General features: G+C 58.0%; 2 protein-coding genes across 5 annotated transcripts in view; one reads left to right on the top strand and one right to left on the bottom strand.

The window, feature by feature from the left end:
* Tnip1 (TNFAIP3 interacting protein 1) overlaps window positions 1-2,321 on the top strand; it is a 43,917-nt gene extending 41,596 nt beyond the window's left edge. For 2 of the 4 annotated variants that reach the window (XM_023713115.1, XM_023713113.1), the window contains exon 18: window positions 1,764-2,321. Coding sequence is in view for 2 of the 4 variants with exons in the window: in XM_023713113.1 (XP_023568881.1) it covers window positions 1,764-1,795 (32 nt within the window). In the remaining 2 variants the exon portion in view is untranslated. Of the gene's footprint in view, window positions 1-1,689 lie in introns of all 4 variants that reach the window. The other 2 variants (XM_023713112.1, XM_023713114.1) reach the window with 1 other exon arrangement.
* Window positions 2,322-2,623: 302 nt separating this feature from the next.
* Window positions 2,624-9,138, bottom strand: Gpx3 (glutathione peroxidase 3). Its single transcript, XM_004629322.2, has 5 exons — window positions 8,998-9,138; window positions 5,297-5,450; window positions 3,955-4,072; window positions 3,539-3,638; window positions 2,624-3,342 (listed from the first exon to the last, which is right to left on the bottom strand). The coding sequence occupies exons 1-5, from the start codon at window positions 9,082-9,084 to the stop codon at window positions 3,106-3,108; spliced, it is 696 nt and encodes a 231-aa protein (XP_004629379.2). The 5' UTR covers window positions 9,085-9,138; the 3' UTR covers window positions 2,624-3,105.
* Between the last annotated feature and the right edge of the window lie 2,383 nt (window positions 9,139-11,521).

Consider the following 11,521-nt stretch of genomic DNA (forward strand, 5'->3'; position numbering starts at 1 on the left):
CCCTGGGGCAGTTACTGCCGTCCCCCTGCAGTGGCGTGGACCCACAGTTTCCGAGGTGACCTTGGGACAGTTACTGCCGTCCCCCTGCAGTGGCACTCATCTTCACCTTCAGCAGGAGCCTGCTGCTTTTCTAGGCCAGCCGCAGGTTTGATCTTTCTGATTCGCTTTTGTGCTCCCTATTCTCACAGTACATCTGCCTGAAAGTGGCCGTCAGCACCCAGGCCAGTGCTGGCGTCTGTGCTGCCGTGAAATCCCTCCCACAGATAATTTGCCCATCGCCTCTAGGCTTTGCTCCTGTGTGTCTTGGAGAGCAGACGAGTGTAGACAGGTTCTCTTCCAGAGTGGAGCATGAGGAACCCGTAGTGCAGTCTCTAGCAGTGTCATTGCCACCTGAGGCCTCGCGAGCAGCCCTCACTGCCCACGCTCTCACCACCACACTGGTCCTCTGCGAACATCCCATTCGCCTCTCACAGCACTCAAGGTCTTTTCCAGGCCATTCTCCAGACTTTGCCAGGTTCCTCCCACAAAACAATCCCAAAGGTTTATAAACCACATCATTGGGAACAGTCACAGCAGTGATCCCATTTTCAGAAACAGTTGGGACAGAATACTTGAGGTGATCAACATGCAGGCTTACAGTTTCCAGGGTCACTTACCCTGTCACTTTGGGCCCAGCAGTACTGTCATTGGGGGAGGGTCTGGCAGAGGTCTCGGCTCTCGGGAACCAAGAAAAAGAAAAGGAAGGCGCTGGGCTCCCACCGTTACCAGAGACCCTTGCATTGGGCCCTGCCTCTAGAAAGCCATCACTTTTGGGAGCCACAGGCTGGCTGCTGTTTCTGTGTCATACGGGCCTTGGGGAGACCTGAAGATCCAGAACCTATCACTTTGTAGGAGTGAAAGAAGGAAGGTAGGACGGCAGGTAGATAGGTGGCCAGCTTCAGGATCTGAGGCACAGCCAGCATGGCAGCTGAGGAAAAGATATAGAAAGAGCAGGGCGAGGCAGGGGGCATGGGCAGGGCCTTGGCTGTGGTCAGACTGGTCTGTGTCCACAGCATCTGGTTGTCGTGTCCACCAGTAAAGTCCACGGGACTGGAGCCACATTTACTCTGGGCTCTAGTGGCTGCCCTTGCTCTCATTGGGACTCGTGGGGCAGGAGGCACCACTTCACCCATGGGACTCTGGGAGTGTAATCCCTTGTATGTTTAAGTGGTAGGAAGGCCAAGTTCATCTCAGCATGAAAAGAAACTTTCTAGAAAAGCATCATTCATGCAGCCATGGAGTGGGCTTGGTCAGGAGCGTGTGAACAGAGACTAGAGAACAGGAGGATCTGGTGCCTGGAGAAGGGGTTGGCCAGCCGGGCTGGAGCCTTCAAGGGCTGCTTGGACGAGTGGCAGTGGGCACCCTGGTGGGCAGGGCTGGTGTCTCCCCCAGAACTGCCGCTTCTGGGATCGAGAGCCAGACCGACTGGGTACGAATCCCACCCAGCTACCTCTGTAAAGGGCTAGCGCTGGGCCTGCTGCAGTGCTGGGTGAGGCTCCAGGGTGAGTGTCCCAGGGCACAGCCTGGCACTCCATGTACCCCGGAACTCACTGTTACCTTCACTGATAGTGAATTGGCTTCCATATAAGACTTTAAAACTAACTTTACCAGATAATTTTTAAGTCCTCAAAATTTTTGTTTAATATTTAGAGTCTGCAAAAACTGACTGCGAGGGGCCACAGTGAGACCAGATTGTGTCATTTGGCTCCACCTTCATCTTGCAGAGCTGCTTGACCTCAGATTACCAAGAAACTAGAGGCTGAGCACTTGGGTGGCCAGAGCCTCCGTGGGTGAGCACCTCACCATTGGGGTACACCAGGAGCTCACTGCCCTGCCTCTCACTGCCTCGTGGAAAGGCTGGCTAGCCCCAACCTGCCCTGGAGCCACAGGGTGTGCATCTTCAGAGCAGGGTCCAGCCAGGCCCTTTTAAAACCTCCATGGAAGTGGTCCTTGCTGCAGGTGCCAAGTCCACAGTCTGTGTGTATGTTTGACTTTTGCCTCAAGTGCTATAGCAGGCCTGCCCCAGGCCCATCCATATCCCTCTGAAGAGCTGAGGAGGGCCGCTGCCTCCAGAGCCAGAGGATGGAAGGAGGAGGCCACAGCAGGGGCTGTACACCTCCACCCAGCAGCGTGTCACAGTGAAGGCTGCTGCAGCCACATCTGTGGAGGGACCCTGACACGCACAGCGGAAGTGTTGTGATGCCCGCAGACCATGGGGCTGGCTGGCTGTCCCAACACACTGATTTGCACAAATTTTGGACATAAATCGGAGTTAAAAATCAGTGTTTCGTGATTAGTGTTTCGCTCTGGCCCCACACCACACCTCCCCCAACTCTTTGAGGAGGCTGAGACGTGGCTCACTGCAAGGCTGCTGGGCTGGGGGAACTGCCACCTCTGGAGCATGAAACGGAGCGGCCTTCCAGCTCCTAGGTCATTGAAAGGCATCCCTATAGAGGTTTTGCTACATTTCACATGTGACCCAGGCAGGCAGGCACATCCATTGCCTGGCTGCAGGGGTACAGAACCCTGCCACCCCCAGTCCTCCCCAAGCGCTGGCACCGCTGCTAAAGAAGCACTGCTGAGCTGGGTTGCTGCAGAGACCTTTACTGGGCAGATGAGTGTGAGGTTGCTGGTAACAGGCAAGGGGGTAGCGTCCCTGCTCGGGCTCAGCCTGAATGCACTAAGGGCTGGGCCGCGGGCAGGCTCAGGGGGGGTCCGCCCACAGGCTTTGGGCCCCTCCCTCATGGAGACGCTTGGCCCTGGCTCTGGGCTGGGCTGGGTAGGGATGGAACTGGAGCCCTTCAGGCCGCAGGAGCCCACCTTGAGGTGCAGGTTAGAGCAGGGTAATCGGACCTGGCACTTTGGGCTCTCACAAAAGCAAATTGTCATGGGGACATGAGAAGAATTTCCGCGTTGAGTGGCACAGGGGCGCAGGCTCTCAGATCTGCGTGGCTGTGTAATATTAGGAGCGAAGGATGCTAGCAGCTGCCTACACATTTCTGGCGGGCTAGGGCTGGCGTGAGGAGCAGGGGTAAGGGGTAGCGGGTGGGCGGGAGTGGGCAGCGGTTACTTCCCCCGGGCCAGCAGAGCTGCCTCCCGTAGAGCCGCCCGCTGTCGCATATGAGCCAGGATGTCTATCTTCACGTTGCTGACCGTGGTCCGGTGGTACCAGCGCATGATGGGCCTGCCATCTGGCCCCACCAGGAACTTCTCGAAGTTCCAGCGGATGTCGTGGACCTTCATGGGTTCCCAGAAGAGGCGGCCAGGGGAGCCCACAAGCTCGGAGGTGGGAGGACAGGAGTTCTGAGCAGGGAGAGGAGTATGGCATCTGTTTAGCCTGGTGTCCCCTGCCACCTCTCTGCCTTTCCTGGTCAGAGCAGCCTTGCGGGCAACGGGCAACGACTAGGAAGGTCCGCCGCCCGCTGCCGCTGGGGGAAGTGGGGGGGGGGGTGCTTCTTTGCGACAGGCGCGGTGGCCAGCAGGGGCGCTGTTCGCTCACCTTCAGGAACGTGTAGAACTTCTGCTCTTTTTCCCCATTTACGTCGCCTTTCTCGAAGAGCTGGAAGTTAGGAACAAAGCCCCCACCTGGCCTGACGTACCTGCAAGGAAAGGAACGGAGGATGGGTTGTGGGCACAGGCACAGAACGAGGAGAGGGCTCAGGACAGCCCTGTCGGGCTAGGCAGCGGAGCCGAAGACTGTCGAATGGACATGAGCAGATTGAGGTCCGCTTGCTCCCTTCGCAGTACCCTGGCCACACAGCGCAGTCCTCTGTTCTGCTGTCATGTGCTGTCCGGCCATGCGCCCTCTTTGCAGGGAAGGGGCACCTTGTGGGAGAGCACCATGGGCGGGACCACGCACGCGCATGCACACATGTACACACTCCGCACTTGGCGGCCCAGGCCTTGAGCACTCACTTGAGGCTGGGGAGGATCTCCGAGTTCTCTCCCGGCTCCTGTTTTCCGAATTGGTTGCAGGGGAAGCCCAAAACAACTAGGCCGAATGGCTCGAGTTCTTCCTGTAGTGCATTCAGTTCTGGGGTGGGGAGAGCAGAGGCGGTGGCCTGGTGAGGCGCCTGCCCACCCGCACCCTGGCCCAGCAGCAGCCACCAAGGCCTGGGAGGGCATGGCTTGCCCAAGGTCAGTGAGTTACTGCAAAGCTGGGCAGGGACTGTGAAAAGTGAAAAACCCTTTCCGAGACCCGCAGTGGCCAGCCCACCCTTGCCTCAGGGTCTAGAGCGAGCCCTGGGGATCTGCAGGTACCGTTTCTTCCTGGGCAAAGGCGGGTGGTTCCCTCGCGCTACAGCCAGGCCCCACGCCCTCTTTCCTCTAGGACCCTCCCCAGTGCCTCACCGCCCCCCACCCCCACCCGGCTCCGCGGCTTTGTGTAATGCAGCACCCGGCCACCTCCGCCTGGACAGATGTGTTCCAGACAGCGGTGCACACAGGGGGAGCAGCCCTCAGGCCTTCCAGTGTATCGACTGCCCTGTGGGCCAGGCACAGCAGCACGTCACATGTCCTGGCCTCCCCAAAGCTGGACTGCCCTGCTGAGGCGGGAGGGCTGGGTTGTGCGGCCATTCACTGCCTGTGTACTGAGGACAGGGGTGCAATATGGAAGTCACCTTTCTGGGTTAGCTCAGACCTCACCTTTCCCATGTACCCATACTTGCTTTCCACTAGGGCCAAGAGAGTCCCCAGTGGAGCGCGCTGAGGTCCAGGGAGACCTTCTCAGGCAGCTGAGCCACAGCTGCCATTTCTCACTGCAGTCACAGGGGGAGGAGGAAAGGACAGGGTTGTGGGGCCAAGCCCATCGCTTCCATCCCTGTGCTTTAAGGTAGCCACAGATGAAGAATAACTAGGGCTCTGGAATGTGTCCAAAGGCACCCACACCTCAGACTTACAGAGTTATCTCCAGAAAAATGTGCCACTCGAGCCTGGCATGGTGACACCTGTGACCCCAGCACTTTGGGAGGCTGAAGCAGGAGGACTCAAAGTTTGAGCCCAACCTGGGAAACTTAATGACTTAACAAGACCAGCTCAAAAAGGGCTGGGATGTCGCTCAGTGAGAATGCCCTGGGTCCCATCCCCAGAAGGATGCACACACATGCATGCGTGCACGCGCATGCATACACACGCACGCGTGATGGAGCTGAGACTTGAAGCTCACCCGCCCCTCCTTTTTGACACCAGAGAAGTTCCTGTGATTTGTGTCCCAGTAACATAGCCCTGACTAAAGCAGTTGTGGGAGGTGGGCTCTTACCAAGGTACTGGTCAGTCAGGCCTCAGTAGCTGGCCACATTGACGAAAAGGATGTACTTGCCAGTGTACTTCTTAAAGGGGATATACTCCTCGCCGTCGATGGTGAGGGCCCCATACTCATAGATGGTGCCGCTCATGCCGTTGTGGCAGTCTGTCTGGAAGGGGAAAGACCGGCGCCAGGATGTTAGCGTCGGCAGGAACGGGCACTGCTCCACGTGAGAGCCCAGCAGGACTGAAACCTGGCACTGGACCACACCAGGGTCCCTCGTTCCCTGTCTGAAGGGATTATGAGGGCATCCAGTTGTCCAGTAGGATGTGACCCTTGATACTGCACTCATAAGCACATGAGAAGTGAGTGCCACGGGCCCTGGAAATGGCTTCATGACCGTTCTCATCAGGCCAACCCAAGGATGTTCGTTCATCAGGCTGCAGGGACTGCACTGGGGCTACGGATGGGCTAGGGGATTATGGAGAGTCCAGGCAAGTCACGAGAAGGCCTGAGAAGCAGAGTGGAGGAGGCAGCCTTGGGTGGGCATGGGGACCCAGAGGTGCCACAGGTGGAAGACTGGAGAGAGGGAGGCGGTGAGCTCGCTGGTGGTGAGGAACAGCCACACCTGGCTCGTAGCAGGTGTTCCAGGCCAGCGGCTGGCTGGGATGGTGACTGGAACATTTTCTCTGCCTGGATCTTGCTCCAAGTCAACCTCCAGGCTAAGGAGGGAGAAACCCCACTCTGCCACTGACTCTGTGGCCCTGGCCTGGCCCTGTGTCTCCTGGAGCCAGGCCAGCCACTCACTCCAAAGCCTGGAAAGCGAGCCAGTGGGGGAGAGGGATGGTGTCACCTTGAGCTTATGGGACACTACCTGGGACGCAGGCAGCCCCTTTGCTCACTCCCCTACCTCACCCTAAATCAGATGCCACAACCCCAGGTCTACCCTAGAGACGGTGTCCCTGAACCAGGACCTGATCCACAGGGGAGCAGGGTGTGGCCAAAGGAAAAGCTGGAGGCCCCAGCTTAGCTCATTTCTAAGGTCGTCTAGGACCTTCTTCCGAGAGGTACTGGGAAGGCAGAGGCAGCCCGGTAGAAGTGCCAGTCTACTCCCTCTCTTCCCTGTGGTTTTGGTAAACCTGCCACTGAGGCCAGGTTCTCGTGTCTGGCTGGGTGACAGTGGCCAACAGGACGTGGCCAGTGAGGGGGACCAAGGTCCAAACACCACGTTCCATCCACCCTGAGGTTCCCAAGGCCGAGGTGGGGTCACTGCAACCAACAGTGCGAACGATGCAGAGCACACAGCGGCCTGGCTGGCCCTGGCTCTGCCTGCCACAGTGTCGGGCCTCCAAAAACTCTTATCTTGACTCGAGCGCCATCTCTGGGAGACCCAGAGGAGAAAATCCAGGAGGCTGTATAAATAATTGAGCTCAAAAACAACAGGAAGATGAGGTGGGAGGCACTGGCTTTAGGGCCTGGTCTTCGCTTGTGGTATAGCCTCAGGAAGTCACTGTCATTCTCTGGGCCTTGCTAAGGATAATCCCTTGTGGCTCTCAAAAGGATTGCAAGAATCACAACAGGCTTGAAATCCTCTTGGAAGGAACAGGCGGCCACTGTTAGGGATTGCTCTGCCTGTGGCTAAGGTTCAGGGCCCTGACATTCCTACAGGGGGTGGGGAGAGGCTGTGGATGTCACCAGCCAGTACGACACACTGGCCAGTGGTATCCAGGAAGAAGAATAAGTGGCAAATTCTCCACACTGCCTGCCTGGTCCAGTGGGTGTCCTAGGAGAGCCACCAGCTGTGGTCATACTGGGTGCCACAGCTCGGGCTGTGGGAGGCGGCCCTTCCCTGTCCCCTGGGTCCATGGAACCCTTCACTGTGTGCCTTGAACAGGGTGGCAAGGGAAGACAGAGGACTGGAGGGATGGAGTATGAGGGCCTGAGAGCAGGGGGACGCCCAGCCCCTGGCTGGCCAGGGCTGCTGGCTTGTATGCTTCTCTACCCATCCTCCCCCTCCCTCGGTGTGATCTATGAGAGGTATGCTGGATGGAGGAGGCAGGAGACCCCGGGCCCAGCCTCTGAGTCAGCAGCCACTGGTCCTTGGGCCTCCAGCTCCCACTGTAGGCTGGAATCAGTCCTTCTGTCTTAAGAGCCTGTCAGCCTGTGGTCCCATGATCCTCTCTGCCTAGTTCAGTCACCTAGAAACCAGCGGTTAGCACATGGACAGCCCTTATGCCCTCCAGCTTCTGAGGTACTTTGTAGAGCAGGGGCACGGAACTGGACTGGGGGAGGGGTTACAGCAAGGAAAAGGGGTCCCTTGGTTCTACCTGCTACAAGTGGGCAGAAGAAAAGCCTCTCTCGAGACCTAGAGCAAGGCCCTCCCCACACCCGAGTCCTGCTTTGGTCCTAGATGCTGGAGCAGTGGCGTGTCAGATCCCAGGATCTGGGTACAGAGTGGACATGTCCAGCCGCCACCAGCCATTGAGCTCTCGCCCTCACTGTCAGTTCTCAGTCTGTGCAGCCTTTCAGAGTTCTGCAGAAATCGTGGCTATGATGGGTTACTTACAGGCCCACATCTGCCTCTGTCCTGCTTGGACGGGGCCGGGTCTTTTCTCTGTGCTGTCCCCAGGCTGAGGGGACAGGACTGACTCTAGCCCAGTCCTCCATCTCTGCCTAGTGTGAGATTCAGTCCCATCCCCGCCCCAGAGAAACCTCGGAGCCTCAGATTCTGAACAAGCCTGGGTAGAAGGGAGAGTGTGGCCATCCAGTCACTGAATCCGGCTCTAGGTCGCAGGAGACCCAGGGGACTTGGGCTGAGAACAGAATTCTAGAGTCCAAGTCTGCAGGAGACTTTTTTGGTTTTTGTTGCAGAGGTGGTGTCACGTTGTAGCTGAAACTAGCCTTGAGCTCACTGGATAGCCTGCGCTGGCCTCAGATGCGCTCTGCAAATCCTGCCTCCGCCCCGAGGTCTGGGTTAGTTGTACACACGCCCCCCAGCTGGCCACTGTCGTGTGGGGGGCTGGGGTTTTGGAGATATAGATCTCCAGATCTGTCCCTACTGACCCACCCTGGTTCCTGCTAAGCAAGGAGATAAGTGGGCTGCACCACCCAGCCTAGGGTCACACTGCGGGCGCAGGGGCGCGCTGGAGGCCCAGGAGAATCCTTCCCACCCCTCTTCTCAGGGAGCAGGTTTGCCCTTTCAGTGTGGGTGGCGACTAGGCTGCAGCCTAGGAAACCCTTCCAGGAACACCTTCACTGTGACCCTGCCACCCCACCCCATCCTGCAGATGGAGAAACTGAGGCCCAGAAAGGGGAAGGACTTGGAATCCAGACGTTCTGCATTTTCTGCGTTTCCAGTCCCAAGCTTTCCTGCCGCAGATCTCTGCCAGTCACCAATCCCTGGGCCTCATTTCTCCCTTCGTCAGCAGTTCTTGGCTCCAAGCAAGTCTTGAACCCCAGCCCTCTGCTCAGCTGCACCAGTCCCGCCCAGAGGCTAGGTCACCAGCTTTGTCCTGAGGACTCCCCCAGACCAGGGGTGGGGACAGTGGGTTCCAACACCACATGGAGGAGGATGGTGACCCCTGCCCAGCTGGGGAGGGAGCTGGGGTTGGAGTTCAGCCCAGCGGGACCTGTTGAGAAGCCTGGGGTGGGGGGGAGTGCTGTGACCCCCGGGATGGGCTGAAGAAGGGTGGCCCTCTCCCTGTAGACCCACTTACCTTCGACCTCTCCTGGCCCCAGCTGGGAGGGACGAGGCCGGCCAGGAGCAGGGACAGGAGGCAGGACGCCCGCAGCAGCCGGGCCATGGCTGCTCCACGCTGCCGCGCCGTCTCGCTGCTCCACGCAGCTGTCTGGGGCACCGGGGCACTGCCGCCTTTCAAGCCTGGCGCCGGCCAATTGGTAGCCAGGCTGGGTCCCTCCAGCCAATCGTAGACTGGCTGGGACCTACTCGGGAGCGACAGGTCCGCCCTGCCACCACTCCCGCCCCAACCCCAGGGGACAGGGACGGCAGAGCCTGGGCGGTGAGGCAGCTCAGACACCACCAGCCCTGGGAGAGGCCTCTGCGGGGAACCACCCTGCTCCTGCCCTGGATGTTGAATTTTGTTGTATTTTTGTTTTTGAGACGGGCTCACTGTGTAGCCCAGGCTGGTCTCAGACACTGTGATCTTCTTGCCTCGGCCTCCCCAGTGTTGGGGTTACAGGCCTGCACCACAATGCTGGGCTATTGAGGATTTAAAATTTCAGCAAGAACTAAAGTGAAGACCTCTGAGAACACTGAGTATTTGTAGGTTTAGTCCGTAAGCCGAGTGCAAGTGCTCTGGGATCCCCATCTCTGCCCCCACCCCATTTTTATCTTCTTTTGAGACAGGGTCCTAACTTGTGATCCTCCTGCCTCAGCCTCTTGCTTAGCTGGGATTTCAGACCTGTGCCAACATGCCCAGCCATGTGCTAGGATTGTGAGCGTAGCCCCCTCCTGGTCAGGGCTGGGACACTTCTGGTTTGCAAACAGAAAATACATTTGCTCCTTGTGCAGTCTTTTAAAATTTCTAATTGACACTTAAAGATTGCACCTTCGCCACTATGTGTGAGCAACTGTATTCAATCTCCAGTACTGCAGAAAATAAAAAGAGGAAACTGTACTTTTCTTGAATTGCACAGCCTTGAACATGTTGCTCTGGTGCGCGCGCTCTGCCTCAGTTTCCCCAGCTATGTGGAGACACTAGTTCATGACTCGAAGGCGCTTCTGACTGTGACGGGATGACATGCTTCTAAGTGGTGGAATTTACCCAGGGCCACATGAGGAGAGGGCCCTGACGCCCCCAGCCCCAAGTCTAGCACACAGCGGGTGTTCACTGTGTGGTGATTGGTCAATCATTAAACTTGCTTTTTTGCACTGAGGCACTTACTGAGCCAGGCCACCGCAGGTCCAAGCTGTTCTGGGAAGATCCTGCCCCACTGAAGGGCCAAGACGGAATTGCATCCCAGAGTGACCCCCAGCTGTCTGCACACGTCCCGGGTGCCACTTTGGGTCACTGCACAGGCCTGGCAGAGCTGAGGCCCCGGGTTCCAAGGAGGGTGCCAACGTGTATGCCAGGGGCTCTCTACACGTCTCTTCTGGCCCAGAAATGCCTTGAGTCGCATCTGTCACGGTGACTCAAGAAGCGAAGTCCTCAGAGGACTCTGGGAGATTCCCTCCTCACCCCTGCAGCCAGCCTGTCCCTGAGCCAGGGGACCCGAGGAGGCCAGGGGGCCAGTAAGCCTCAAGTTAGCGCAGAAGCAGCTGGACAGTGGCTGCCCTAGAGCAGTGCGTGCTCAGCAGAAGCTTTTTTGTGCAAACTCCTCCCTGCAGCCTAGAGACCAACGAAGTGCTCATACTCCTGCCGCAGAGCAGCAGCAAAGAGGGGAGCAGGATCCAGCCCAACCCAGTTCCATATCGGGTCCTGTCCATATGCTCTTGGGCTTTGTTTTTTTGTTTTCTTTTGATATTTGGAGTTACCCAGAGATGCACACATCTAACCCACATCACTTTGTCAGACACCCAGTGTTCTCTTGCGTCTTCAGGTATCTACTGACTCTCCAAGTACGTGCCTGGCAGTGCACTGACACCAGAGAGACGCCACAGCCCCTGCCCCAAGGTGTGCAGGGCAGCCTGCCTGGGGAGGCTGTAGGGCCTCCCAAGAGGGAGCCCCGCCCTAAGTGTGACCCCTTGTGCCTGGTGTTCCCCTAAAGCCCTAGGCTGGTGCTAAGGAGCCAGGCCTGGAGGGCTGCTTCCAGGTTGCCATGGAGCCACAGAGAATCCCTTTCCTCTCTGGGCCTCAGGCAGCCCCGCCTTCAACAGGGGTCTCTCAGCTTGATCTCCAGGCTTTTCAGTGCCAAGGCTAAAGCCAAAACTAGAGGTGGGGCATGCAGCCTGGAGCCAGGGGGCCTCGGGCGTCTGAGGAGCCCTGCCCTGGGCCTGGGAGCGCAAGGTGAGGCTGCACAGCCTCTGCGTCTGTGGGCTTCTTGGTCTGCTGGTTCCCAGGCCCCTCTATTCTGAAAGATGTCCTCCACCCGCCAGTGTCCAGCTGCCCTCAGGTTAAAGATCACATTCCTTAGCATTTCAAATAATGCTCTCCAAATCCATCTGCTGCTTCATCTTTGGTCCTATCCCTATTCTTTCTCAGCAGGGCTGAGCTAGCTCGGCTCCTCCAGCATGCCCCCCTTCTTCCCCTCCCCCTTCTTCCCCCCTTCTTCCCCTCCCCC

This window comes from Octodon degus, unplaced genomic scaffold, assembly GCF_000260255.1.
Source record: "Octodon degus isolate 3935 unplaced genomic scaffold, OctDeg1.0 scaffold00029, whole genome shotgun sequence".
NCBI lineage: Eukaryota > Metazoa > Chordata > Mammalia > Rodentia > Octodontidae > Octodon > Octodon degus.